Source organism: Passer montanus, unplaced genomic scaffold, assembly GCF_014805655.1.
Source record: "Passer montanus isolate IOZ18808 unplaced genomic scaffold, ASM1480565v1 scaffold7, whole genome shotgun sequence".
NCBI classification, from domain to species: Eukaryota; Metazoa; Chordata; class Aves; order Passeriformes; family Passeridae; genus Passer; species Passer montanus.
The window spans coordinates 11,967,189-11,994,136 of NW_024372147.1; the positions used below are offsets into that span (position 1 = coordinate 11,967,189).

General features: G+C 38.4%; 1 protein-coding gene across 3 annotated transcripts in view; it reads right to left on the reverse strand.

Annotated features, from left to right (window-relative positions):
- UHRF2 (ubiquitin like with PHD and ring finger domains 2) overlaps positions 1–26,948 on the reverse strand; it is an 81,852-nt gene that overhangs the window by 19,821 nt on the left and 35,083 nt on the right. For all 3 annotated transcript variants that reach the window (XM_039729622.1, XM_039729621.1, XM_039729623.1), the window contains exons 5-8: positions 13,215–13,324; positions 4,268–4,454; positions 1,245–1,368; positions 738–845 (exon numbers count right to left, since the gene is read on the reverse strand). In XM_039729622.1, the coding sequence (XP_039585556.1) occupies positions 738–845; positions 1,245–1,368; positions 4,268–4,454; positions 13,215–13,324 (529 nt within the window). The remainder of the gene's footprint in view (positions 1–737; positions 846–1,244; positions 1,369–4,267; positions 4,455–13,214; positions 13,325–26,948) is intronic.

Here is a 26,948-nt window from a genome sequence, read left to right on the forward strand (position 1 = left end):
ACAGAAACTATAAAACCAAAAAAACCCCACCAGAACTGGCACAAAATGCAGCTGTCCCATCCTCCCTGCTTTGTTTTTTCCTGCCTTGTTGAATATTGGCACTGTGCTTACATAACAAAAATGTGAAATGGACTGGGAAAATTAGCTCCCAATCTACTCCAGATAGGATTATTTTTCTGCCAGTTTTTTTATCAACCTAGTTTACCACAGAGCCCCAGGAATATTTGAAATAGAAAATGAGATAGTTCAAAAAAACACCAAAAGCTGAATATACAGTGAATTTCAGTAGCACTACAGGCTTACACAGGCTTAAGCTACTCATCAGCCCAAAAGCAGATTTGGACATCTATTACATATGACCAAAAACTCCTATAGTCAATGCACAGTGCTAACACATAATGTTTTCAAAATCTGCAGTCTACACCCCATTTATGGGATAATCAGTTCATGTGAAGAAAACTCTTCAGAAAATACTTAACTCTATTCACTAAATATCTGACTTAAAATTTTAACATGTGAAATATGTTTATCATAATTAGTAAAAAGTTGTATGGTAAAATCAATATAGTTCAACCTTCACTACTATCGGGATCACTTCCAATATTGGAATCATCATGTATTTGCGTTACTTGCTCCTGGTGAAAATCACAGTTTTCAATGGAAATTTATTTTAGTGCCCAACCCATTCATTATTATTCCTACTTCCTTCAATTGCAGCTAATACTGAAACAACATACCTGAACTCTGAATTTCCAGGTTGTCCCAACAGGAACACCAGGTATAGGCCCATAATGATTTGAAGGAACAATAGTGCATTCCTTAGTGCGACCAACACAAGCCATGCCCTAAAAATACATCAGACAAAAGTAATCAGACAAATGAATTGCCATATTGAAGAATATTTGTAAATTCAATGCAGAGATCATGAAATCCGTCTATTATAACAAACACATATTTCAAAATATGTTAACAATTGTTAAAGGGAATGTTAAATTAAGTAATATGTGGTTATGGGTTTGTGAAGGGAGTTGGGGATTTTCTTTTTTTTGTTTTTGTTTTTAACTCTAGTCACCTTAATAATCCTTCCACTGCTTTAACTACCAGTAGACAGCAGGCAGGATTAAACATTGTCTTGTTTGTGCAACCCAGTACTGAATTTTGTGTAGTGCATATGTAAGCAGAATTATAGATGTAGCACATACATGAACAATCAGAGTAACAGCTATTTCTAAAACACACTCTACCTTTCCCCAGTCTCTCTGGCTTTCAGTACTGGCAGATGGCATCTTTGCTTTCTTTTTACTCTGTTTGAGCTTTTCTCCAGCCTTTACAACTTCATTAGAATCATTTTTGCAGGAAGGACAATACCTAAAAAAAGGTTTTAGTAAATTCTCAATTAACTTCATAATAATGGCAATACATTTCTGGTAGCCAAAATAGTGTCTATTTGTTTATTTTGACTGAATGTTTCAAGCTAGCAAGCATATACCAGTCTTAAGCAGCTGAAGCCTACAGCTTAAAAAATGAACTCAACATGAACAAATACTGTCAACTTTTTTTTAAAAAGGGCTTTTCAGTATCTTTAAAGGTAGAGTGCTAGTCGCAAAACATGTAACTATTTTTTCTCACATGATATATGAGAGATGCCCACGGCTCCTGTTTTGTCTCTTCATTTAGTCCTCCTTCATTTACATCATGTAAAGGAGAAGATAGCTGAGATAAAAGTATGCTGCTAAGCAGTACTCATGGTCTGTTTCTGTCTCCTGCCCAGTCTGTTCTTATTTCTTGCTGGTTGTGCAACTAATTTCACTGCAGATTGCTGAATGTCAAACAGAACCAATGCATAGAGAAACACACAAACACACACTCACTCCACAATACTAAAGCCATTTGGAATATAATGCTGGGGCTCACTCACACCAACACAAATCCATTCTGCTAGAAAAGCAGCGATATTAGTATACACTGACCACAGCAGAGAGAAAAAGGAGGACGGTGGTCGTTCTGCTGTTTCCAACAACATTCTTAGCCCAGTCCATGAATAACAATACACAGGCATGCCCTTGTTTCTGGCTCCCATAGGCTGGATTTGGTCCATATACCATTAGAAGAGGAAGCCTGATCTACATTAACATTGATAACCTCATTCAGGAAACAAAAACAACTACTACTACTACTACTACTACCAGTACTGCTGCTGCTGCTGCTGCTTTGGATTTATTAAGTTTTTTTTAATGTGAATATGAATAGAAGAATTAATGATTAAGGTCCATAGGAATAGATTTCACTATCTCAATAAAGGTGTTGGACCATGAAAATAATGAAGCCATGTAGATTAAAACATAGTAATGTAAGATGCTGAAGTTATGATACTATGACTTCGACAGGTATTACAACTGCTTATAGAAAAAGCATATCAGACTAATTAAAAGAACAAATATGACATAATGCAAATTAACAAGGTGAAGTCACATGGTGAATTCCACGTTTCTTGATAGTGTAACAATATTACCTTAATATCTTTTAAACTGAATCTGGTAGGGACTATTAAATACTGTTTCACATACACAGTGACTTAATCTCCACAAGATAAACTTACCCTTTCCCAAACTGAAGACTTAACCCCTGAATAGAGTTTGACAGATTTTACACTCTAAAAACACAAAATGGAAGTGTTCCCAATTCTAAAGCAAATGGCTCCTAAATTAAGAATCAGACAACCATTGCTAGTATGCAGGAAGAAGGGAGGGCACATACTTCTTGTTTGGTAGGACATGCTGCTCTGCCCAGTGCAAATGCACTGACAAGCATTAAGACAGTACAGGGCTGGTGATACTAAGCATCTCAAAACTAGCTCACATAAGCCAGGCCCACAATTGTACCGCTACCACCCTGTGACTTCATTCACAGATGCAGCTATCTACTTACATAGATAAATCCTAAGGCTCCTGTTCTTAGTTACACAGTAAACAAAAACAAGCTAAAAAGCTTGGCAGCCATTTCCAATGAATTTAAATTATATTAATTAAACTTCTGGAAATTCATAATTTGGAGAATGGACCATGAGTAGCTCTGGAGAGGAGGAGGTGTTTGTGATCAAAAAGGCTTGCCATGATCTAGCCATGGGCACTCACAGCCCAGAAAGCCAACCCTCATCCTGGGCTGCATCCAAATCAGGGTGGGCAGCAGGTCAAGGGAGATGATTCCACCCCTCTACTCTACCCTTGTGAAACCCCACCTGCAGTGCTGCATCCAGCTCTGGGGCACCCAAAACAAGAAAGATATGGACCTGTTGCCAAGAGCCCAGAGAAGGGCCACCACGTTGATCAGAGTGCTGAAGCACCTCTGCTATGAAGACAGACTGAGAGAGCTGGGGCTGTTCAGTCTGGAGAAAAGGTTTCAGGCACCTTCTAGCTAGTTTAGATTTTAGTAAGAAAATCTTCCCAGTGAGAATAGTTGCCCAGAACACAGGCACTAACCAATAAACATTATGGAATCCAGTAAGGTGTAAGAGACTGAGTTATTAATTTACAGAGAATGTTAAAACTTCCAAAAGATTTATACAAATTTTTTAAAAAAATAGAATTAGAAGTTTCAAAGAGATTCCATGTCATGTATTCATAGACATCTTAGACATTTAATGAAGTCTATGGAAAACTTTATTAGAATAAAGTTCTATTTATTACTCATTTATAAAGGATTAGCATCTCAAGTAAGTCATAGGCAGGTGATAAATATGAACAATGTAATTTGTAGACAGCTAATAAAGACATAAGAGTAATTACATAAGAAATGAAGAGTGGCAATGTGGTGGTCCTTCCATAGCATGAAAAATGAATGTAGTAGAGACAACGAAGAGCACAGGGGCAGCAGCAGGGACAGAGGATGAAGGGGCAGAGAAGCGTGAGCATAAGAGAATTGCTCAAGCAGTGAAGATTTTAAAAAATGAAAAGGCTGAGGAACAACAACTGTCGATAAATACAATCAGATCAGGTAATGTCCCAGAAGATCATAATGACCATAATGAATAAAATAAACCTACCAGTCTTGAAATTTCATAATGGTCTTAAAGCTTACTACTAATCCATTGTGAATGATTTAAAAGAATTATCTTGACAGAAAACATAAGCCTTATATTAAGTAGACGGATGAAAACACCCAGAATTTAAAAACATCTTCAATATTTTCTCTCACGAGGTGCAAATATCAAAAAGATACCATGTATGGAATGTCAATATAGGCAAGTAAATCATCCTTGTATATTTACCAGTCTTCATCTTCTGGTATCTTGCTTAAAGGAGGGTTCAGGCAGTATATATGATAAGCCATATTACATTCATCACACAGGAGTTGCATGTGAGCATCCTGTTTGCCACCACACAAGTAACACGAACAAAACCGGCACTCCTTATCTGGATCAGCCCTACAGTGCTTGCATTCAGGGCCACTTTTTCCTGTCAAAAACAAAGAAATGTCAAATGCCATGTATCTCAGCAAAGTGAATTACTGTATCTAAAGGAATAATTATTTCTGAATGAACACTGCTCTCTTGAAAATGCTTCTTTTTCTTACAATGAGGTACTTATCTAGACTTAATAAGATTTCTTCTGCTGTATAAACAAGCCATAAAAATCATGACTAATCACCAGCTTCTCTTTTTCTCCTGCTCCCAAGATGTACCTGCACATTCTCACTAAAGATGGACCTTTACTGTCTTTTGAAGCTTATCAGTTCCTTGTAAGCTAGCTTAGATAACAAAAGCAATAAAAATAAGTATTTTTTTCAGGAGTTTATTCTTGAATAGAAATATGAGGGGGATTCTTGATGTATCCAGAGGAGTTCTGGATACTTTAACGTTTTTCCTAAGTATGCCAAGAAGGAAATGAATGACTAAGAATTTGCAGAAATCCAAGCCCGTTTCTATTGAAAAAGAGCATGCCCTCCCAACTGAATAGACTTTACAGAGAAATTGATCCATGCAGTTGTAGGTTATCAGTGTAAATCTCTGTGGAGAGAAACTCCAGACAGAAAGTTTTATAAGAAAGGGGGACTGGAATGTGAAGCATTGTGCTATATCTGCAGTCTTTCTGGAGGACCTTGAATAGTATTTTTTCTTCAAAGGCGGAACCAACTAGACTTAGAGTGGGAAGAGGATGGAGTTTTGATTAACAAAGAAGAGTCAGGAGCTGCTGATGAATTAAAAACTGTCAGGGGAACACCTGTGAAATGCCTCAAAAGAACTAGAGCTTTTTCATCTAAAATGCTTACACAGTTGATAGACTAGCTGAAATGCCTGTACACTAGCATATGTAGCATGGGTGACAATCAGAAGAATTGGAAGTGACTGTTTAAATGGAAAGCTATGATCTAATCACAAAGGCTTAAACTTGGTGGGACAAAATCACATGACTGGAGCACTCCAATTGACTGCTACAAACTGTTCAGAAGGAACAGGCAAGGAAAGGGAGGCAGAAAATTTGCCCTCTCAACATGGACTTGGTTGCACAAACCCATCTTTGAAAAACAGCGACGAACAGGTCAAGAGCTTGTGGTTGAAAATCAGAAGCCTAGCCAATACAGGAAATCTCAGGGTTTGTGTTTATTACCCACCACTCAGTTGAGGGGACTCTGTTGACAAAACCTTCTTTCTTCACCTGCAGGAAGCATCACTCTGGCAGGTTCTGATCCAGCTGCAGGGACTTGTCAGGACAGTCCCTGACATCTGCTGGAAAAGCAACTCGACAAGATGTAAGCAGTCTCCTTATCAAGGATAATTTCTTACCCCAGGTGACAGAGAAGTGCTACTGCACCTGTTGTTTACTAACACGGATTAGCTAACTGGAGAGGTCAGGATCAGTGGCAGCCTTGGCTGAACTGGTCATGCCCTGGTGGAATTCATGATCTCAAGGATTATGGGCCAAAGAAAAGCTAAAGTCACTACTCTGAATTTTAGAAGCCTGAACTTTTAGTTCTTTTAGCAATTTGTGGATGGGACCCTCTGGAAAACTGCACTCAGAGAAAAAGGAGCAGAATAGAACTGTCAGATCTTTAAGGACATTTTTCTTAGAGTCCGAGATTTCTCCATTTCCACCAGTGAGCATTCAGGCAGGGAAGGCAAGAGACCAGTGTGGCTCAGTAAAGATCTCCTGGATAAAGTGAAACACAAGAAGGAAAAGCACTGGATATGGAATCAAGGACAGGTATCCTGGGACGAAAGGAGAAGTGCTGTCTGGTTGTGGAGGGAAAATTAGTAAAGCTAAGGTATAGTTGGAGCTGAATTTGGCAAGGGATACAAAGAATAGTAAAAATAGTTTCTTATAGACATGTTTCTCAGAAATGTAAAATTAAAGAAAATATACACACACAACCCCCTCCTCCACTCTGTCCCCAGAAAAGGGACATAACTAGTCACAATTGACATGGAGAAGGTTGAGGTATGCAGCATTTTGTTTGCCTCAGTGTCCATTAGTAATCTCTCTTCCCACATCTCTCATGTCCCTGAACCTCAAGACAGGAACTGGGGAATTGAAGAGCAGATCAGGTTCAAGGTCGTCTGAGAACCTGAACATAGACAAGACCATGGGACCCAAGGAGATGCATCCCAGGCTCCTGAGGGATTTGCTTAATGTAGTTGTTAAGGCATTCTTCATCATATTCAAAAAATCATAGCAGTCACATCATGTCTGAAAATCCACGGCAGTCAAGAGTAAGATCTCAGTGACTGGAGAAAAATCAATTTCAACCTTTTTAAGAAGGAGCAAAAAGCAAGAACCCAGAATTACTGACTAGTCAGCCTCATCTCAGTGCCCAGTAAGATAACAGAGCAGAGACTCCTAGAAGACATGTTAAGAAGACAGAAGACTGGTTAAAGACAGCCAAAATGGCTTCACCAGGGCAAATAGTGCCTGATTGGCACAGTGGCCCTCCACTATGGACAGAATGCATCAATTGTCAAAGGAGAACTATAGATGTCATTTACCTGTCTCTAAGGCAGGTTGGACCCTCACAATATTCTTACAAAAAAATCATAGATTTATAGAATATCATGAGGGGGTAGGGATCCACCAGAATCACTCACATCCAATTCTTGGCCCTGCAGAGGACATCCCAAAAATCCCTTTGTATGAGAACATTGTCCAGAAGCTACTTGAATCCCTGCCAGACTTAGTGCTGCGATCATTTCCCTGGGAAGCCTGTTCAAGTGTCCAAGCACCCTCGGGGTGAAGAAACTTTTCCTGATATCCAACCTAAACCTCCTCTGACACAGCTTTAGGCTATTCCCTCAGGTCCTGTCACTGGTCACCACAGAGAAGACATTGGTGTCTGCCCCTCCTCTTCCCCTCATGAGGAATTTGTAGACTGTGATGACTGCCCTCACCTCTTCTTCTCCAGGTTAAACAACCAGGCAACCTCAGCTGTTGTCCTTACAAGGCTTCCTTTCAATGCCCTTCACCATCCTTGTGGCCCTCTTTTGTGACACTCTCTACCTTTATAGCTGTCTTACATTCTTGCTGCTAAACTGAAGACAGATGGGTGTGATAAATGAAATAAATGGATAAGGACTTAATTGGATGGCCACATTCAAAGAGTGAATGGTCCATATCCAATGGTTCAACGTGAAAGTGAAAACCATTAATGAGTGGTGTTCTTCAAGGGTCATACTGGGAACACTATTATTTTCTATCTACATCAATGACATACCCAGTGGAATTGAGTGCACCCTCAATAAAGTTATAGATGACACCAAACTGAGCACTGCAGTTCATCACAGAATCATTAAGGTTTGAAAATACCTTTAAGATCATCAAGTCTAACTACCAACCTAGCACCACCACCATGTTCATCATTAAACCATGTCCTCAAGTGCCATATCCACTCACCTTTAGAACACTACCAGAGATGGTGATGTCACCACTTCATTAGGGAACTTGGTCTAGTGCTTAACAACCCCTTCCATGAAGAAATTTTTCCTAATATCTAATCAATACTCTCAGGCATATGGTACGACTCGCTTCAGCACCTCAATGTCCTTCTTGGATTGAGGGGTGCAGAACTGAACAAAGGATTCAAGTGTGGCTTGCCCAATGCTGGGTACAGGAGGATAATCCCTGCCCTGCTCCTGCTGGCCACACCATTGCTGATCCATTGGCCTTCTTGGCCACCTGGGCCCTGCTGGCTCATCTTCAGCTGCTGTCAGCAGCCCCCCCAGCTCCTTTTCCTGTGGCAGCTTTGCAGCCACTCTGCCCCAGCCTGTGGCACTGCCTGGGGTTGCTGTGACCCCAGGGCAGGAGCCAGCACTGGCCTTGTTGAACCTCCCACCACTGGCCTTGGCCCATGGATCCAGCCTGTCCAGATCCCTCTGCAGAGCCTTCCTGCCCTCCAGCAGATGGACATTCTCTCCCAGCTTGGTGTCACCTGCAAACTGACTGAGGGTGCCCTCAATCCCCTCCTCCATGTCACTGATGAAGATATTAAACAGAACTGGCCCCAGTGCTGAGCCCTGGGGAACACCACTGGCCACTGGCCAGCAGCTGGATGTAACTCCATGCACCACCATGCTCTGGGCCCAGGCATACAGCCAGGCTCTTACCCTGTGAGCAGGGTGCCTGTCTGCCAAGAGCAGAGTTTTTCCAGAAGAATGCTGCGGGAAACAGTATCAAAGTCTTTACTAAAGTCCAGGTAGACAACATCCACAGCCTTTCACTCAGCTGCTGGGTGGGGCACTGTCTAGGAAGGGATCAGGTTGGTTAAGCTGAACCTGCCTTTCACAAACCCCTGCCAGCTGGCCTGATCCCCTGGCTGTCCTGCATATGATGTGTGAGGACACTCTGGATGATCTGCTCCATGACCTTGCCCAACACTGAGGTCAGGCTCACAGGTCTGTAGTTCCCTGAGTACACCTTCCAACCACTGTTAGGACAGGTCCAGATGAGGACCATGAAAATGATCAGAGGGCTGGAACACCTCTCCTGTGAAGAAATGATGAGAGAGATTGATTCATTCAGCCTGGGCAAGAGAAGGCTTTAGGGACAACTTTGTGTGACCTTTCAATACTTAAAGGGGGTTTATCAGAGAGACGGAAAGATTTTTTACCAAGATCAGTAGGGAGCAACAATAATGAAAACTAGGAGCAATTTTAAATGGAAAGAAATGAAGTGCTTACACTGGATACAAGGAAGACTTTTTTTTTATTGTGAGGGTGATGAGACACTGGTACAGGTTACCCTGAGAAGGTGTGGATGCCCCATCCCTGGAGCATTTCAAAGTCAGGTTGAATGGGGCTTTGAGCAACCTGATTTAATGAAAAATACCCACCATGGCAGAGGTGTTGGACTAAAATATCTTCCAACTAAAACTATTCCAAGATAAGAAGTGCTAAAACAGTGCTGTTTGAATCACTGTTTCTAAGACAAAAAACTTTAAAATTGAAAAATATAAAAGAGTCACTGAGGAGGAAAGATTATCAGCTGCAGATAGAAGATTTAGTGAGAAGTACTGACTGGAAAACCTGAGAAATAGACATGTAAAGCTACCAGCAGTGACTATTTTCAAAATCTTAAAGGCAATAGTACACTTAAATATATACTTCTAAAAAACCCTCCAAAATCCATAAGAATATTGCTTCTAGTAAGGTGTAGCCTAGAAGACTTATCATGTTTTCCAAATAGAGATAATCTATTAGTTTCAGACTTCTCTCCAAAGGTTTGTTAGAAGAGAAAAGACAAATTTTATGTGTGCTCATGAGCAAATCTGAGGGTTTTCCAGCATAGCTACGTTAAACTCACAATCTGTGCAAGCTTTCAACAACAATTCAAGTCAGACTAAGAAATCCCAGATAACTCCTGTTAACTCCTTTGAAAAATTTTTAAAGTGATGACTGAGCATTCCCTATGGAAACCCTATAGTCTACCTCATCTAGCTAATAATAGACAACATGAAATGGCATATTTTTCTGTAGCTCTTAGCACCATACATTGTTTAGGCCTATGTAATTAACTGGTTTCAGTTACAAAATCAGTTTCTTAGGTATAAGGTTAGTAATATTTTTTTTTTAAATAGGAATAGAGAAAAAAAATACCTACATATTTTAGTTCAGTTAAACAGTAGGTGAAGTTCTCTACTTTCTTCAATATACAGACAAACTATAAACTGTCATTTTCATGATATGACTTTCATTTTTCACATTTCTGTTTTAACCATTTTCTAAGTCATATACACTAACTCTATCTGTACTATTGGTCACATGAAGACAGGTCTGTTCACCTCAACCAACAATGCAGAGTTTAGTTGCATAAATGATTTCATATTAACTTTTCTTTTCAGAAGGAGTTAGCATGAGTTTGGATTCTGACGGAAGTAATATATGTTGATACCGAGGTGTTATTTGCATGTTGCATATAAATATTTGTAACATATTTACAAATATGTTGCTTCTTGGATTTTTTTATTTCTAATATAATTTTTTAAAAGGCTTAGCCTTACTCCTTTCCTTAGTTGTAGAATTTTACTTCTATCAATTAATTAGAAAATGACTACTTTATTTTTAATCATAACTGCTAAATGTATATTAACGTAATTTTACACATACAAAACCTAATTATTATGTGACCATGCTCAAGAAATAAGAGTTTTTCTTATTCAGAGATAATAGTTTCTCTTATTCAGAGACAACCTACATTGTTTATCTGATAAAGATTATTTCCATAGCAGGGATTCTATCTTTTGACATGGGCATGAAGAGTAGCTTAATATGGACAAAAATATAATCAGTGCATTTGCTGATTGTGCTTACAACAATCTCATAGAATATTTAAGGCCAAATAATTATTTTAATGTAATCTGAAATTAAAAGAAAATAACAAAATGAAAATTAAAAAATGAAAATAAAAGTAATAAAAATCTGCATCTCTCCATAGTACAGAAGCTAAGGGAGCTGTGTGTATATAGGTGTATATATATTTAACAATTTTAATACACAGTACAAATGGGGTTGTAAGCACAGTCCAGAAGGAAAGGCTACACCAGTTGTTATGGCATACAGCTCAACTGATGTGCACTGTGCATACCTGAACAAAGAAAAAACAGCTGACCTGGCTGGAAAAACCAGAATCACATGAACAGTGTTGTGTGGTGAGTGTTGGCTTCAGGAAAAAGAGCAGTTCAAGAAATAAGGCTGAATTCCCACATCAATTTATTTTTCACGATTACACTTTAGAAGATTATATTTACGAATTGTATTTATTTGTGAAGGTTATAAACAATATGCTGAAATTAATAAGATTAGGACCAGGAACAAAATGAAATAAAACATACACAGAGGTGCAAATCTCTACACAGATGTCAATATTTGGGTAGTTTATGCAAAGAGGTTACAAATAAAGAAACAACTATCAATATTGGAGGGAAGGAGCTGTAAGAGACAATAAAGGTCTTGACTCTGAAACAATTAGAGTGGCAATCAGTGTACAAGGTTATAGACTGATGAGGCCACCCCTCAAACCTGTGTTCAGCTTTGGATCCCTCATTCCAAGAGGGACATTGAGGTGTTGGAGCATGCCCACAGTAGGCCACTGAAGCTCGTGAAGGCTCTGGAGCACACGTCCTGTGAGGAGCAGCTTAGGGAGCTGGGGACATTTATCCCAGAGAAAAGAAGGCTCGGGTGACCTGAGAATTACTGCTCTCTACAGCTGAGTCTGTAGACAGGTGAGGGTCAGTCAAATGGAAATGGTCTGAAGCTGGGCTAGGGGAGGTTTAGATTGGTTATTAGGAAAACTGCTTCACAGAAAGAATGGTCAAGCACTGGAAGATGTTGCCTAGAGAAGTGATGGAATTACCACTCCAGAAGTGTTCAAAAAACATGCAGATGTGGTACTTAGGGACATGGTTTAGTGGTGGACTTGATGGCCTTAAGGGTCTTTTGCCATCTAAATGATTCTATGGTAAGTAAATAGTCATGTGAGATTAAATTGCACCATTGTAGACAATTTTATACTGCCAGCAATACAGTAATCATTCATTTCCTTGACACATAATTTTAAAACTTAATTCATTACACAGTAGCTGCAGGGAAGAACTAAGTGAACTGCAATAAATTTTTTATGCCATTTAAAATGTTGCGTACTTGCAAAATAAATAGTATGTAAGCACAAACCAGTATTTGTAGATTTTCAGTTTTCTCACACTACAATGTTTTTAAATCAAAACATGCTTTAAGATATTGCAAAGATCTTTTAATGTGACCAAGAAAAATAAAACAGAGTGTATAATTTTCTTTTTTTAGTAATCTAAGGGAAGTAATTCTCAAATAATGAAAATGAATAATGAGTTGAGAAATTGACATTTTTACTTTTAAAAATAACACAGGGAACCGTATTTGCTCCTCTGAAAAACAGTGATTTTTTTTTAGACAACAATAAACATTAATCAGACTCATTGTTGTGCACTGAGAGCCATACACAAAGGTTCTGAAAAATTGCATGGAATCAGGAATGTAATATATAATTATATCTAATACCTACTTGTAGACCTGCAGTTCAGTCTTCAGTGTTGCTATCACAAGTACTTAGCACTTGTAACTTTAATATATTTTCAAACTTAGGATAAAACATCACACTACTTTTTAGATAAACTGCCACTAACTCCTTATTGTGGTTGTGAGGAGGTTAAGGAGGTAACTTTTATAGAAGGTCATGCAGAGTCAACTAATCCAAACAGGAATTATCCATTTTTTTTTTTTTTAATGGTACAAGCAGCTTTAGTGCAGAGTTCCTTATATTTTTTTTCCCCTGACAGAATGAAGAGTTTACTACCAGAGTATTACTACCAACTAATTATTTTTTTGGCATTTAATAATTTATTAAAAACTTAAATTACATGTCAGTTGCAACAGCAGTTTTGGTAGCCTGAATACCTCTCTTTGAACTTAAATGAGACTGCAAATTTATTCTGCACTGTTCATTTGAAGCATTATCAACTGTTTCCCTTTTTCACTATTTATGACTGATAGCACTAAGCTGTTACTAGTTTCTGAATATGTAAAGTAATACAGCCATCTTATGGTAACTGTACTATCAGAACAGGAATCTAAAAATTTTTCAATGCAATTACTTTCTTGAACACAAACCAATTATTACTACTACCTCTGCATGCTGATATTTTTTAAAGAAACATCACTCAACTTGTACTTATATTTGAATAATTTTAAAAGCGCATACTTTTGAAATCTCCATCCCCAAATGTCAATGGATAGGCTCCTGGCTTTTCAATCTTGTACATTTCCTCTATAAAAAGGATTTTACAATCATTTATTGTGTCTTCTGGACCTCTGAAAAATAAAAAGAATAAAAAGTACATTAAACTTAGTTCCTCAGACCTAGATTCTGTACTTTTGAATCCTAAGCAATAAGATAAAGATAAGTAACCTTTTTTATCACTTATAGGATACTTTATTTCAATTCACATACAAAGGTCAGTCTAGCATGGTATCTTCTAAGAAAAAAATAAAATGCATATTTAGGGCTAGCTTAAAGAAAAGACTACTCCATTATGTCTTTATTGACAGTTATCAAATATGGCTTAATTCCCTTCTAAAACCTCAAAATGTTTTAATTGGCCAAACACAGCAGACCAGACAAAACCATATTTTCTGGAATACAGCATCTCACACATTATTATAGAAGCATAGTACCACAAACAAACCAGAAATGTGACCTGTAAGACAGAAAAATAGTTGGAATCTATAGAGTAAGTATAACAGCATAAAATGTCAAAAGCCCTTCTATGACTTTTAACTGTTTCTCAACTTTGAAAAGCCACATACAATACTGTACTGAATTACAAATAGTCCTGCTATGTCAGGTTGCAGTGCAAATTCTCAATTATTAGTAGTAACAAATAATCCAAGACTCTACAACAATAATGCCACAAAACTTCTAGAAAAGAATTAGAAAATATTAAGTGTAAAGTTTCCACCTACTGTTATTAAAATAAGTATCTACACAGATTATAATTCAAATGGAAACATATCGAGGAAGAAATTGCTATAATAACACCAACAGTTGTAAAGCACTCCCTTTTCCTTTCTCCTTAGGATGATACTGTGCTCTCTTCAACTGCCTGTTCTCTAATCACATTCAATTTACTACCTGATATAGAAGTAAGTAGGAATTTTCAGTATAATAAAATACTGATGCATATCTGTAAGAACCTATCACAGAGGTGACTTGAAAACACGTTTGATCTGCCAGGTGGCAGATCCCTATAAAAAGATCTAGTCTGCAAAACAAAATTAGACTATAGACAGCTAGGGAAACAAGATATTAGATTCATATTCAATAAAGATAATTGCAACAACAGAACAACTCCAGAAACATCAGGCTTCAGTCTGGAATCTGTGGTTCTCTGCCTTACCCCTTGGCCTGTTCTCACAACTTTCTTTGTGCTGACTACCAGTTGTGAACTCTGACACATGATGACCTAACTAAGGCAGAAAAAAACTAAGCCAGGGAAAAACCACAGGAGACAAATCTTGGTCCTGAACAATGCAGTATTTAGGTCTCTATGGAACTGGGGTTGAGAGGACTCCATCAGTGTCTTGATTGACTCTAATTGCCTTTATGTGTACTAACAGCTGTTTACTTAGGCATCTGTATTTATTTTGACCCTTTTCTTTCCCAGCAATTTTTGGAGGAAAACCATTCCCCACTGTTGGCCACATGCGTAGAGAGTAAATGCTAGAAATTGTCAAATATTTAGGTATTTAGGCTATTTGAACAGAATATGCAAATGCTGCATCAATGCAAATACATCCATCAGGAAAAGAACTGTTTGATTTTCTGATCAGGAAAATAATGTATTTAGAATTAACTACATTTGCACCTTAAGGGGATCATACTTTAAAGCAGTTCTAGCTATTGTGAGTAACACCTGGGGTTTAGCATGCAAAGACACTTTGAATTATCCACAATACTGAGCAATTCACAATCACAAAGGCACAATACATTCAAATATAGAAATGACAAGATGTAAACAATCTTTGGCAGGAAAACTGAATCAACAAACTCTTAAAAACACCAATATTTCCCAGGTTATTTTGTGGACTTTAGAGAGTCTTTCATTAACTGTCCTGTATGTCTTGTTTTTCCTAGATTATTTAAAGTTAAAAACAAAACAAAACACACCTGTTGACATTCTTTAATGCCATAAATCTATGTTAGAACCTTTCTTACTTATAACACTGCTTGACTACCTATCCAGTGTTATTTCTCTAGGACTTATTTCTAACAGAACTCAAAGATGTGAATCTAATAAAAAACAAAAATTCAGAACTATTACTTTTTTCACATACTTAATGTGAAATTTTATACTTAATGACTGATATTCTCAAATTCTAGTAAATTTCAGACAAATTTTACACTGATTTTTGCCTTTCCTCTCCATGGATGGAGAGGAAAGGCAAAAATGGTTTAGAGTTATTTAACTTACCTTTCTCCCCACCCCTGCATTTCCCCCAGAAAACTAAAAAGCAGCTGTTAAAAAAATAGGATTTTATTATCTGTATTCTCTGCATACAGTCTATGGTCAAGAAGGACTGTAAAACACCATACAGCTTTACCCAGAAATTTAGACACTTGCTAATTGTATCTTTGGGAAACAAGCAAATAATTGAGTTAAGTAGAATATTAATTAGGAATAAATTCCTACTGGTGCCAATTTGAACTATAAAATTACTTATTACTACAATTTCCTTAAAAGATACCATGAAAAGATTTACAAGTTGGTTCAATGATATGAGTGTTCCAAACAGTAACAGCAAAGTTTTTGCCAAGTATGCAGAAGCACAGACTTTTATTATCAACTTTATTACAAAGTATCATCTCAAAAAATGTTATTTCCACCTCAAAGTGTTGAAGTGGAACACTTTTTTAGTTTAGCTAGCTGAATGAAAAACTCCTCTAATTAATACTGTAAAACAAAGAACTCTTGAAATAATAACTAAAAAATTAATACAGCATGTTTTTCTCTTATATCACTGACTAGCAATATTTCCTATATCTAGGCAGCACTTATTAAACACAAGGAATTCATAGTTTCTCTATCACATACATTAGATCATGGTAGACATTCCTTCTCTTTTTGCCCTGTATTTTTCCTTTGAGAGAAGGACCCTCAGGAAGCAACTTTCAGGCTAAGTTTTTCCTAAAGTCTATTCAGTATTTGAACCAGAGGAAACATTTTACTTTCTGTTATGAGTTGCATAAGAAGTAAGCAAATACTATCAAATAACATTACAAAGCTGGTATGTTCCAACAAATGTCACGGCTGCATATCTGGAACTACAGAAGAAGATAACTAACATTGTGAAAATGATGGCTAATATTAAATGGTTAAGCCTTACCAAAGCTAAAAAATCTGCTCAGCTATTTGCTCGTTAAAGAGTAATTCCTCTTCCACAGTACACATTCAATGCTTTAATAATGATCATGTGATTTTAAAATTATGGTTATCTAACAAAATTGTGGCTATACTATGCTGTCAAATGTATAACCTTTCTTCATTTCTTCGCCCTAACATACCAAAAACGAGATTATGCAATATGAATAGTAAATGGGTTGTTTGTATTTCAAGCAAGAACTCTAAATCTTCTGAAATCACAGCTCACTAGACATGTGACAAGTGGGCATTATCCTGGATGTTTCAAAGGTCAGTTTCCCAGAAAATAAAAGCTGCTGGACAGTTACCACGCTCAGAGAACTTTATCACTTCTTACAGTCTGAGAGGTTGTGACAGTTGTCAGATCTTTGTCTGAAAATGTCTTGGTTTATCACTTTACCACATAGAAATCAAAAGTATAGTATTTTAACACACACTAAAGTCAAAATACAATGCTGAATAAAAATGGGGGGGTAAAACTACTAGAAAAATACACACAGACTTCATATTCACACTAAGAATAATAATGAAAAGTGTATAATGATGATTTATATTCAAGCCCCCTAAGAGCAAAACCTTACTCACACTGTCATGCTCACCACAAACAACTAATTCACAGTCAGTCTCTATGGTTAATGTCAAAAGGTACTGTCCAGGTCAGCAGAGAAACAGCCACGATCAGAATAAAACCTAATAAAATATAATGTTGGCTGTGCTCTCCAAATACACAAATTCTCTTAACAAACAATACACAAATCAAAACAAAACCAGATTTTCTACCACTTTCTGTATCTATCTTTTCATATCCAACACTTTATACACATGCCTTACATCAATCAGCCTTTATTCTGCTTTTGTAAAGTTTTCAGACAGCAACTCTTTCTGTTCTGCATCAACAAGCCATAGTTAAACAACTTCTTAAAAAACACACAATCTTTCAATACTACCATTCAAAATGCTTATTAGAACTTTTAATATCATCTCCTTAGAAGCAGTTGACCAGAGATTTTATTTTAAACCGGCTTGTTTCAAAGGTGACTTTAAAATCTTCCCACATTTAGACAGCATATTACATTGATAATCTCACCAAATTCTGCTAGGTTGTACTGAATTACATAGAGATTCTATGTAAAATTTGGTTTTTTATTGCACATAAGCAAAAAATCAGAGATCATTTACAATAATTTTCTTCAGAATATTCCACACACACTTGTTTAATCGTTAAAATAAAAATGCACAGTTACAAAATGGGACAGTATTAGCTCTGCTTTTAATTGAACTTTTCATTTATTACACCAGTATTATAAAGACATGTGGCAACTTCAACACTAAGCAAAGGTTTTATTACTCTCTTTCCATAACACAAGTATTTAAACAACCACAAAAACAAAAAACAAAAACAAACAACCCACCAAAAAAAAAATCCCAAAAACTAACATCTTCTAGGCTATGTTGAGGACGACATTCTAATATAAATCTTTAATGTCTTTGGAAACAAAACACACATACTCCCAAACCTACAAATTCATACTGTGGACACACATACAAGTCAGGCAGGATATTACTTTTTTAATGTCAGCAGGAGGTGAGGTGCTTGATGCATTTACAAAGCCATGTGTTATAGCTCATGATGCCAGATTCTGAAAGCAGAGACTTGGACACAGAGACTCTTCTCCTTAGCCGGGCAGCTGTAGGCAGAATTAGAGTACCTGGGGAAACAACTGGCCTGAGAGAACAGCCAGCAACAATGTCAGAGGCTCACAACTCTGTGCACATCCCCACCCCAAGACATGGACCACAACAAGGAGTGGAGCCTGTGGAGGGCCCTGATCCTGCCCCAAATCCGGCCCTGTCCATGGTGCTGCAGGAATGCCCCTGATGGGGAGAGGAATCCTCTGCCACCACCTCAGCTGCTCCCTTCCTGTAGTCAGGACTAAGTCTGTGACTGGCACTAACACAAATACTCAGAAAGCATCTACAGTTTCCAAACCCAAGTTCAAACACACAGATGTTAACACCTGAATGAAGAACCAGGTAAAAAAGCAGGACAATGACCTTTAAAGGTAATTCACCAAACGCTTCATATGTGAAAAACAAGATACAAGAGTTGTGCTTGGCATCACAGGGCATAGCCTAAGCTCAGTCGACTTTGTGTGTTTGCAGACTGAACTGCAGTGCACAGAAACAATGCTAAGGTCTCTTCAAGACATCATTCCAAGGGTCTGAGCAAGTTCCTTCAAGCTAGGAAGAAGCAAAGATACAAACAGGTGATTTTTACTATAAGAGGTTAAACACTCCTATGCAGATTTTAAATTATATTGCAATTCAGTAAGTAGATGCAGCACACACTCATCATGAGCTAAGATAAAGTTACAGGAGACCAATCTCTGAACCCTGCCAGACTGAGTGAGAACCTCAACTCAAAAACAAAGACACGAGAAGAAGCATTCCCTTCATAACAAACTCTGAGAGATACTGTCAGGATGAGATCTTCCGAAAAACAAAGAACAGAAAATACAGAGTCCTGAAAGCACAGAAACACATTAAGCATTCTGGAAAAAACCAAAAAAACCCCAAAAAAAAAAGCCCCCCCCCCCCCAAAAAAAACCCCCCAAAAACCCCAGAATACAGAGCAAAAACCAAAACCAACTAACCAACAAACCACAAACACAAAAAACACGAACTCCCCAAATACCCACAAAACCCAAAAAAAAAAAAGACACCCCCCACCAACCACAAACACAAAAAACACGAACTCCCCAAATACCCACAAAACCCAACTGAATAAATCAACAACAAACCCCCAAAATGTAAGGTGCTTTAAAACTAACCAACCAACCAAAAGCAAACAAAACCAACCAATCACAAAAAAGAAAAGATAAGGGGAAAAAAAAGAAAAACAATAGCACAGAATCAAAGAGTCACAAAGATGTTTCAAAAAAATGGTCATATCAAACCAAAAGCAAGAACTGCTTTCAAAGAAGGATAAACCCACAATTCTAGCCTAGAAAGTTTGTAATGTACTTATTATCATGGCTTGAACGTATATGACTGCATTACTGTAACAAAAAGCTTGGAATCCAGGGATTCTCCTGCTCAGAACATGATGAATCCAATTCAATAAGAACTCCTGAAAGTCAGAAAATCCTAGAGAGAACAAGACTAATTTGGCATTTAGAGGACAGTTGCTTGTTTTGGAATATCTTCACTCCTTATATTGCCCAACTCTCTTTAGAAAAATTACAGCAAATGCTTCCACCATGATTTCCAATTTCATTAGTGCATGATATTAAATCCTCCATTTAAGTGTCCAATAGGCATTACATAATGGTAATACAGCCTTCCCAGGTCTTTTGTGTTTGTCTGGAATCTCTGATAATCCATAATTATTAATTTTTATGTTGATAAATCCAAATGCCCATATACTAGTGGTTTTAACTGCTGGAGAGACTCCCCAGAAAACACACTTTTGTGCTCCTCCCTGAAAGGCGATTACAGAGGTCTGTGTAATTAATGCGGCTCCATGACAACACTGGAATCATGGAGACATGGTGGGATAGCTCAAATGACTGGAATGCTGTGACTAATCAGTAAGGGCTCTTCAGGAAGAAGAGGCTAGGAAGACTAAGAGCAGCTGTCCCTTACATGAGGGCAGATGACAAACCAGTCAAGAGCTTACAGGTCAAGGTTAGCAGACAGAACATTAGTGATGCTAATGGGTAATGGGTGCCTGCTATATTAAGACTCCTTCAGACAACTGGGAAAAGTTTCATGTTTACAGGCCCTGTTCTCACAGGGAACTTGAAGCACCATGGCATCTGCTGGAAGGTCAACAAAGCAGAATACAAACAATATAGGGAATTTCTGGAGTGCAGTCGTAAAAACTTCTTGATAATGGAGAAGCAAATTTCTAGACTGATACACACAAACTGTGAAGAACTTATCATGGGACATTAAAGTTTGTCTGCAATGATGATGAGATAACGAAGTCCAGAATCCTTGGAGGAAGGACAAATTACAAGACAACCCTGGTTTTCAGGACAGTGGAATGTAATCTCTGAAGAGATCTACTTGGAAAAATCCTACAAGATAGCCTGAAGAGATGGACCCAGTAAAGCTAGTTGATATGTAAGCATCATCCCAAACTCAGAAATGGTCTATCACCATGTGGAGGACATCAAAGGCAACAGGAAGCCAGAAGGAATTAATAAAGAGCTGAGATATAAAAAGAAAATGTGTAAAGAGGTGGAAGCTGGAATGGCTGATCTGGGGCAGGAAGAGGTGTCTTCTTGTGTAGGCGAAGGATTGGGAAAGCCAAGGTTACTGTTACTGATTTGAATCTGAGGAGTAAAATTCTGTGAAAGGAGAGGAAAACTAGAGAAAATGTGGGGCCACTGCTAAATATAGCAGGGCTCCGAATAACAGTAAACACATAAAAACAAAGGTACTCCGCACTTTCTTTGGCTCAAGTATTTACTGCTAACACCAGTGTTTAGGAATCTGAGGCCCCCAAGAGCAGAAGGAATGGCTGAAGTAAGCAAGACTTAGCCTCAGTGGAAAATTAGGTTATGGAGCATTTACACAGGACATACAGTATCAGAAACCAGGAACGTTCCTCTGACTGCCCTGGAGGACTCGTTTTTAGTACAAAATGTTAACACCGCCCCAAGGACGGGCAGTGTGCCATGGACCAACCTGCTGGACAGACCTCTGCAGGTCAGAGAAAGAATGTTATAGATAAGGAAAAATAAACAACCTTGAAAAGCAGAGCCAAGGAATTTTGACTCCTTCAGTCGCGGGGCTGGGAATAAAGAGACTTTCTAACACCTGGGGGTCATCTCAACCTCAGAGACCCCATCAATATAGAAATCCATTGGCTCTAACAGGTCATACTTATGAGCTCTGAAGGAGCTGCCTGATGTTTGGATGTGTGTACTCTTAGTCCTGTTACTGAAAAGTGATTACACCTTCCTGTTAAATAGAAGAGAGCAAATATCACACCTGTCTTCAAGAAGATTGATGACAGACTGATCAGCTTCAACTCAGTCCCAGGGAAAGGGAATATCAGTTGCCTCTGCCACCATTTAGAGTTGAACAGAAAGGAATTTCATCATGTTCAACAAAGAAAAATCCAAGTCCTGCACAGAGAGAATACCAGTACCTTCTGAGTGTCTCCACCTGACTGGAGAGCAGCTTGGTAGAGACAGACCTTGAGGAACATAAAAAAACAAGCTGACCATAAACCAGTTATGTGCCCATGCAAGCAAACAAGGTCCACAGCTTCTTGGACTACATTAAGAGCAGCACTGCCAGCAAGTAGAGGGCAAACAAATGCCAATCATGACTCAGCATTAGTTAGGCCAGGTGTAGGCTCCCCAGAGAACATGGATGTGCGTTTACAAGAGTGGTTCCAGAAAAGGGATACAAAAAAGATTAATAGGCTTGATACACAACATCCTTGATACAGAAGTGTTTAGTCTAGAGAACAGGTTTATGTGAGGATGGCTCTTACCTATGTGTATAAACAGGGAGCCAGACTCCTCTAACTAGTCCTCTGTCAAGACAAGAGGTAAGAGATACAAATACATGAAAAATGCATTTTGTGTGGCAAGAGCGAATTTTCTTTTTACAGTTTGTTCAGAAAGCTTGTCAAGTAACCACCTGTAACATTATTAAAACCCCAACTACACTTAGTCCTAGACAAACTACTCTGGCTGATCCTGCTTGAACAATAACAAGAGCTCCTTTCCATCCTTGATGTTTCTCTTAAATGTATACATATGTTTCAATACCACTCCCTTTTTCTTTTTATTTTCATAATGCTTTGCCCAATATTGTGCTCACCACTACTGCCCACCCACGATTTGCCTTTTTGCACTTAAATTTGTTTTCTTCTGTTTTTCCTCTTCTGTTTGGACTTACTTTTCTCAGTAGGAAGAAATTAAACTTCAGAATACTTCTAAATTTCACCCCCCTAAAAAGCAAGTCAAAAGACTCTGTGGTTCCAAGTCTGCATGTTTATTAGAGAAAGGACACTTACAAATACTGAAGATATAGCTTATGTTCTGGAAAACCAAACAAAACCCTCGAGATCCAAGTCAACCCATACTTCACCTTCAAAATATAATTTTACAGATATGTTTAGGACACCAAGACATTTGAAATTTTAACACTTTTTACTTACGCTTTTTTCTGTTGTTAAAGCAATTAATGTTTCAACACAATTAATTGAAATGTTAAGCTTTTAAATGCAATCCAAAGAATCAATTTTCTGCCCCTCTGCTGAGATTCACTGCATTTTATATATCTCTCTTTTGTCCATTTAGATGAGAGGGTGTGTGTTTAGAGCTGAGTGGAATAGTAGGTGGAATATTCTTGATGCAGTTTAATTAGTGCTTAGTAAAGGAGAGTAAATGCTTTTCCCCAGTCTCTACTTATTCTTTTTATATGGCCCAAATACTGTTAATCTTCATTGCACACTGCTGGCTCATATTCACCTTGCTTTCTACGAAGACCCACAGATCCCTCTCATCAGAGTTGCTTCCCAGTGAGTACTGCTTCAAGGGGTTGTGCCTTCCCAGGTGGAAGAAAACTGCATTTATGCATCTTGACTTTCTTGAGTCTTTTGCCACCCATTCCTCCTCTGCTTGTTCAGGTCACTCTGCTTGGCAGTACTACCCCTGAATTACCATCAGTTTACTGTGTCTGTAAACTTGGCAAGAGTCCACTGTACTGCCACAAAGATACTGAACAGTATAGGTTCTCAGGACACATCCCTGCAGTTCCTTGCCTGTCATCACTTCCCAAGTAGCATGCAATTTACTAACCACTATCCTCTGAGTCCACTCATTCAATGTTTTCTTTTTCGAAACCCACCTGGCTGTCCATCCTCCAGTTTTCCACCAGACTGGGACAGGATAATGGGACACTTGCACATTGAATTAAATTACAATTTTCGCTCTATCTTTGGTGTTGGGGGTTGGGTTTCTCTCTGTTCCTTTTTACTTAAGGATTTTTTTCCCTGTGAGTTGCTAGGAAATACTAATGACTGGGTACTTAAGAAAAACAAAAGAAGTGGCCAAGCTCAGGGAAGAAGGGCATCTGGTTGCACTTCTCTTATCTGGGAGTTTTTCTCTGAGGGGCAAATACCTGAGAATTGGGCTGACAAAAGATGGGGCTGGGACCGCTGCTTTCTCTCTCTCAGCTTCGGATGAGGACAGTCAGGTGAGGACAACTGGAGCCGCCGCTTAGGGAAGGGAATTCACTGCTACTGCCGGAGCCCAGCCCAGAGCTGCTGCTTCTGTCATGGGTGAGCCTCTGCTCATGAGAGCAGCCACTGAATGAAGGGCTTCACATTTTCCATTCCAAGGGAGGCTTCTGACTTCTCTAGCAAATTTCTGTCTTTCAAACCAAGACATTTGGCCACAGAGAAAATAATTTTATCACAGAAGGCAGATGACCTTGTAAAGTACAACTTCCTCTTAGAAAAAAAATTCACCCTGGCTATTCCTAATCATCACCATTTCACCAGCACTTCATGAAAACTGTCCCCTTTTCCCCAAAGACTGAAATAAGGCTGACTGGCCCTCTTTTAAAACGGATGCAGGATTTGCCTTTCTCCAGTTGTCAGGGACAAAAGTCAAAGTGGTATTACTAAAAGTCAAATGTCTGTTGACATAAGCTGTGCATGTTTTCCTTGGGATGATTTGCCCTCCAAAGTCTTACCCTTTTCACTAGCAGTACTAAAAAGATCTTAAAATAATTTGGTCACTTACACTTTGGTTCTCTCTGTAAGGCACACTTGGTTTGCCACTAAAATTCTGGAATTTCAAAGAACAGTATATTAACAGTCCAAAAGACTTAACACAAATTACAAGCATCTAGTCTACTTTCCCTCCATTTTGGAAAACCAACTTGAAACAATCAGTTTACCCATAGTGCTACTTAAGATCAGGCAATATGCAGGGAAATTACAGAAAGGACAAATCACTTACTTTTTATGTTCTCTTTTTAAGAAAAGGGAAGTGTGTGGATAAAATAATTGTTCCTTATCAGAAAATAATTAAGGATAAGCAAATCTTGTAACAGTAATACTTCAAATTCTTTCTATTCAGGGGAATCTCCTGAAGATTTGTCCTCTTTAATGTAGAACAACGAAGCACACAGATAAAGAGTGTGAAGGAATAGCTACAATCTGTGTAGAACATGTCCATCACAACTATTCAGTCAGTGTTGGTAAAATAGAAACTTCTGTCCAAAGGGAAAGGAGAAAGAAACAAGAAAGAAACAAACTTATCAATAATAAGTCAGCCAAATACTTCTCAAAATGTACTCTTTCATAGAATCATAGAATTGTTGAGTTGAAACGGACCCTAAAAATCATCTGGTTCCAATCCCTGGCCAGGGACACTTTCTACTAGGCCAGGCTGTTCAGAGCTCTACCCAACCTGGCCTTGAACATTAACACGGATGGGGCATCCACATCTTCCATGAGCAACTTGCTCCTATGCCTCACCACCCTTGTACTACAAAATTTCTTCCCAATATCTACTCTAAAACAAATCTTTTGATTTGAAGCCATTACCCCTTGTTCTGTCACTACATGCTCTCATAAAAAGTCTCTCTCTCCCTTCAGGTACTGCAGGATTGTAATTACGTCACCCTGAGGTGGTGGTCTCCAGGTGCAACAATTCCACTTATCCCAGCCTTTCCTAATAGAAGAGGTGTTCCATTCCCCTCAGCTATCTTGGTGGCCTCCTCTGGACTTGCTTCAATTGGTCCATGTCCTTTCTGTCCTCAGCCAAGAACCTGGATGCAGCACTCCAGGTGAGGTCTCAGCAGAGGAGAGCAGAGGGGCAGAATCCCCTCCCTGGCCCTGCTGCCCACCCTGCTCTGGATGCAGCCCAAAGCTGTGAGTGCTTTCTGGGCTGTGAGTGCCCATGGCTGATCATGTCCAGCCTTTCATTCACCAGCACCCCAAGTCCTTTTTGGCAGGGCTGAGGTCCATGAGTTCATCCCTAGCCTGTATCAACACCAACGGTTCAATGCCATAGTTGCTGAATCAAGGTCTTGCAAGGTCTCGTAAAGGTCTTGCAAGGTCTCGTAAAGGTCTTGCAAAGAGGACAAGTAGTACACTGAACGGTTACAGATTCACTCCGCTCATGCTCTCTTCATTAGTTATACTCTGTCAGACACTATTCTTCTGTTTCACATTTGACAGAAACAATACATCCTGAATAACATTACTCTAGAATGTAGGATGTCCCAGTATCTCCTAGGATATTTGTCCTGTACACCTGAATCATTAACAAAAGGCATTTCACACTACTCAGAAGTCTCTTTAATAATATTCTGTCCTTGGGTCCATTGACTCTTTTAATTCTTGACATTTCCTCAAAACTGAAACCACAACTGAAGAAAGGTTAAAAACCTAGTCTGGAATTTAAAAGTGAACAGTTATGTACAGTAAACTTCACTTGTAAGTTCAAGCAGAGACTTACATTCACGCACCACTTCAGCTAACATGATTTCTTTTGTCCAACAAAGTAAATAAGTAGTATGCAAAACATTCTGGTTGTCAAAAGTCATTCCTGTTACGAATTGTGAGATGATTCCCTAAGGCTGTGTATCACAAAAAGAACAATCTCTAGTGACAGAGATTAGGAAAAGCAGTACAAAGAAATGCTTAAAAAGTTCTAGGCATCACCTCTACAAATTCATCATCAAAGATCCCAGCAGGCTTCTTGGCCACTTGGAATCTACCTTGATTTGAAAGAGTCTTGTTGATTCAAGGGGAGTTCTCTTCTTCAAAGGAGGTGATCAGCTCCACTGAGGTCACAAGGAGAAGAGGAAAGTAAGAGATGTAAATTCACCTTTTTACTAGTTTTGTTGCCTAGAAGAAATATGCCACTTTTACATCTGTGCAAAAAAGCCATAGGTAAGGTCTTCAGCAATTAAAATTCTTATTACTAGGATATTTGCTGATACAGCATGAAAGTTATTTGAGAAAATGGGTCCAAGAAAATACTGTTATTATTTCACACAGAATCAAAACAATGTCCTCCCAGATCAACCAGCAACAGTCAAAGACACTACAATAAAATAAATAAACCAGGATGTTACTTTAGGTAGAAAATTATGCAAGCATTAGTAAGGTATAAACCACATTAATGAAAATTCCAGATCTAAAGAAAAAGCACTATGAGAACAGTACTACTGTTGGGCATCTACCAAATCATAACAACTCTGACATGATGATTATCACTATATATACTGAGAGTGATAGGAAGTATGGTACTGTTATTTTCCAAAGTGCCAAAACAAGGTACAACTACCAATAACTTTCTTTTTAACTAGACAGAAATTGACAGAGGCACAAGAAATTTTAAACAAAAAAACGCCATGCACAGCTTGTTTCACTCACTATTACAGAAAACCTCATTATTCTGTAAAGTGTTTTGATTTCTGTGCCTTTGCAAAGCTGTATAAACAAATAAAGGTACGATTAAAAAAAAATC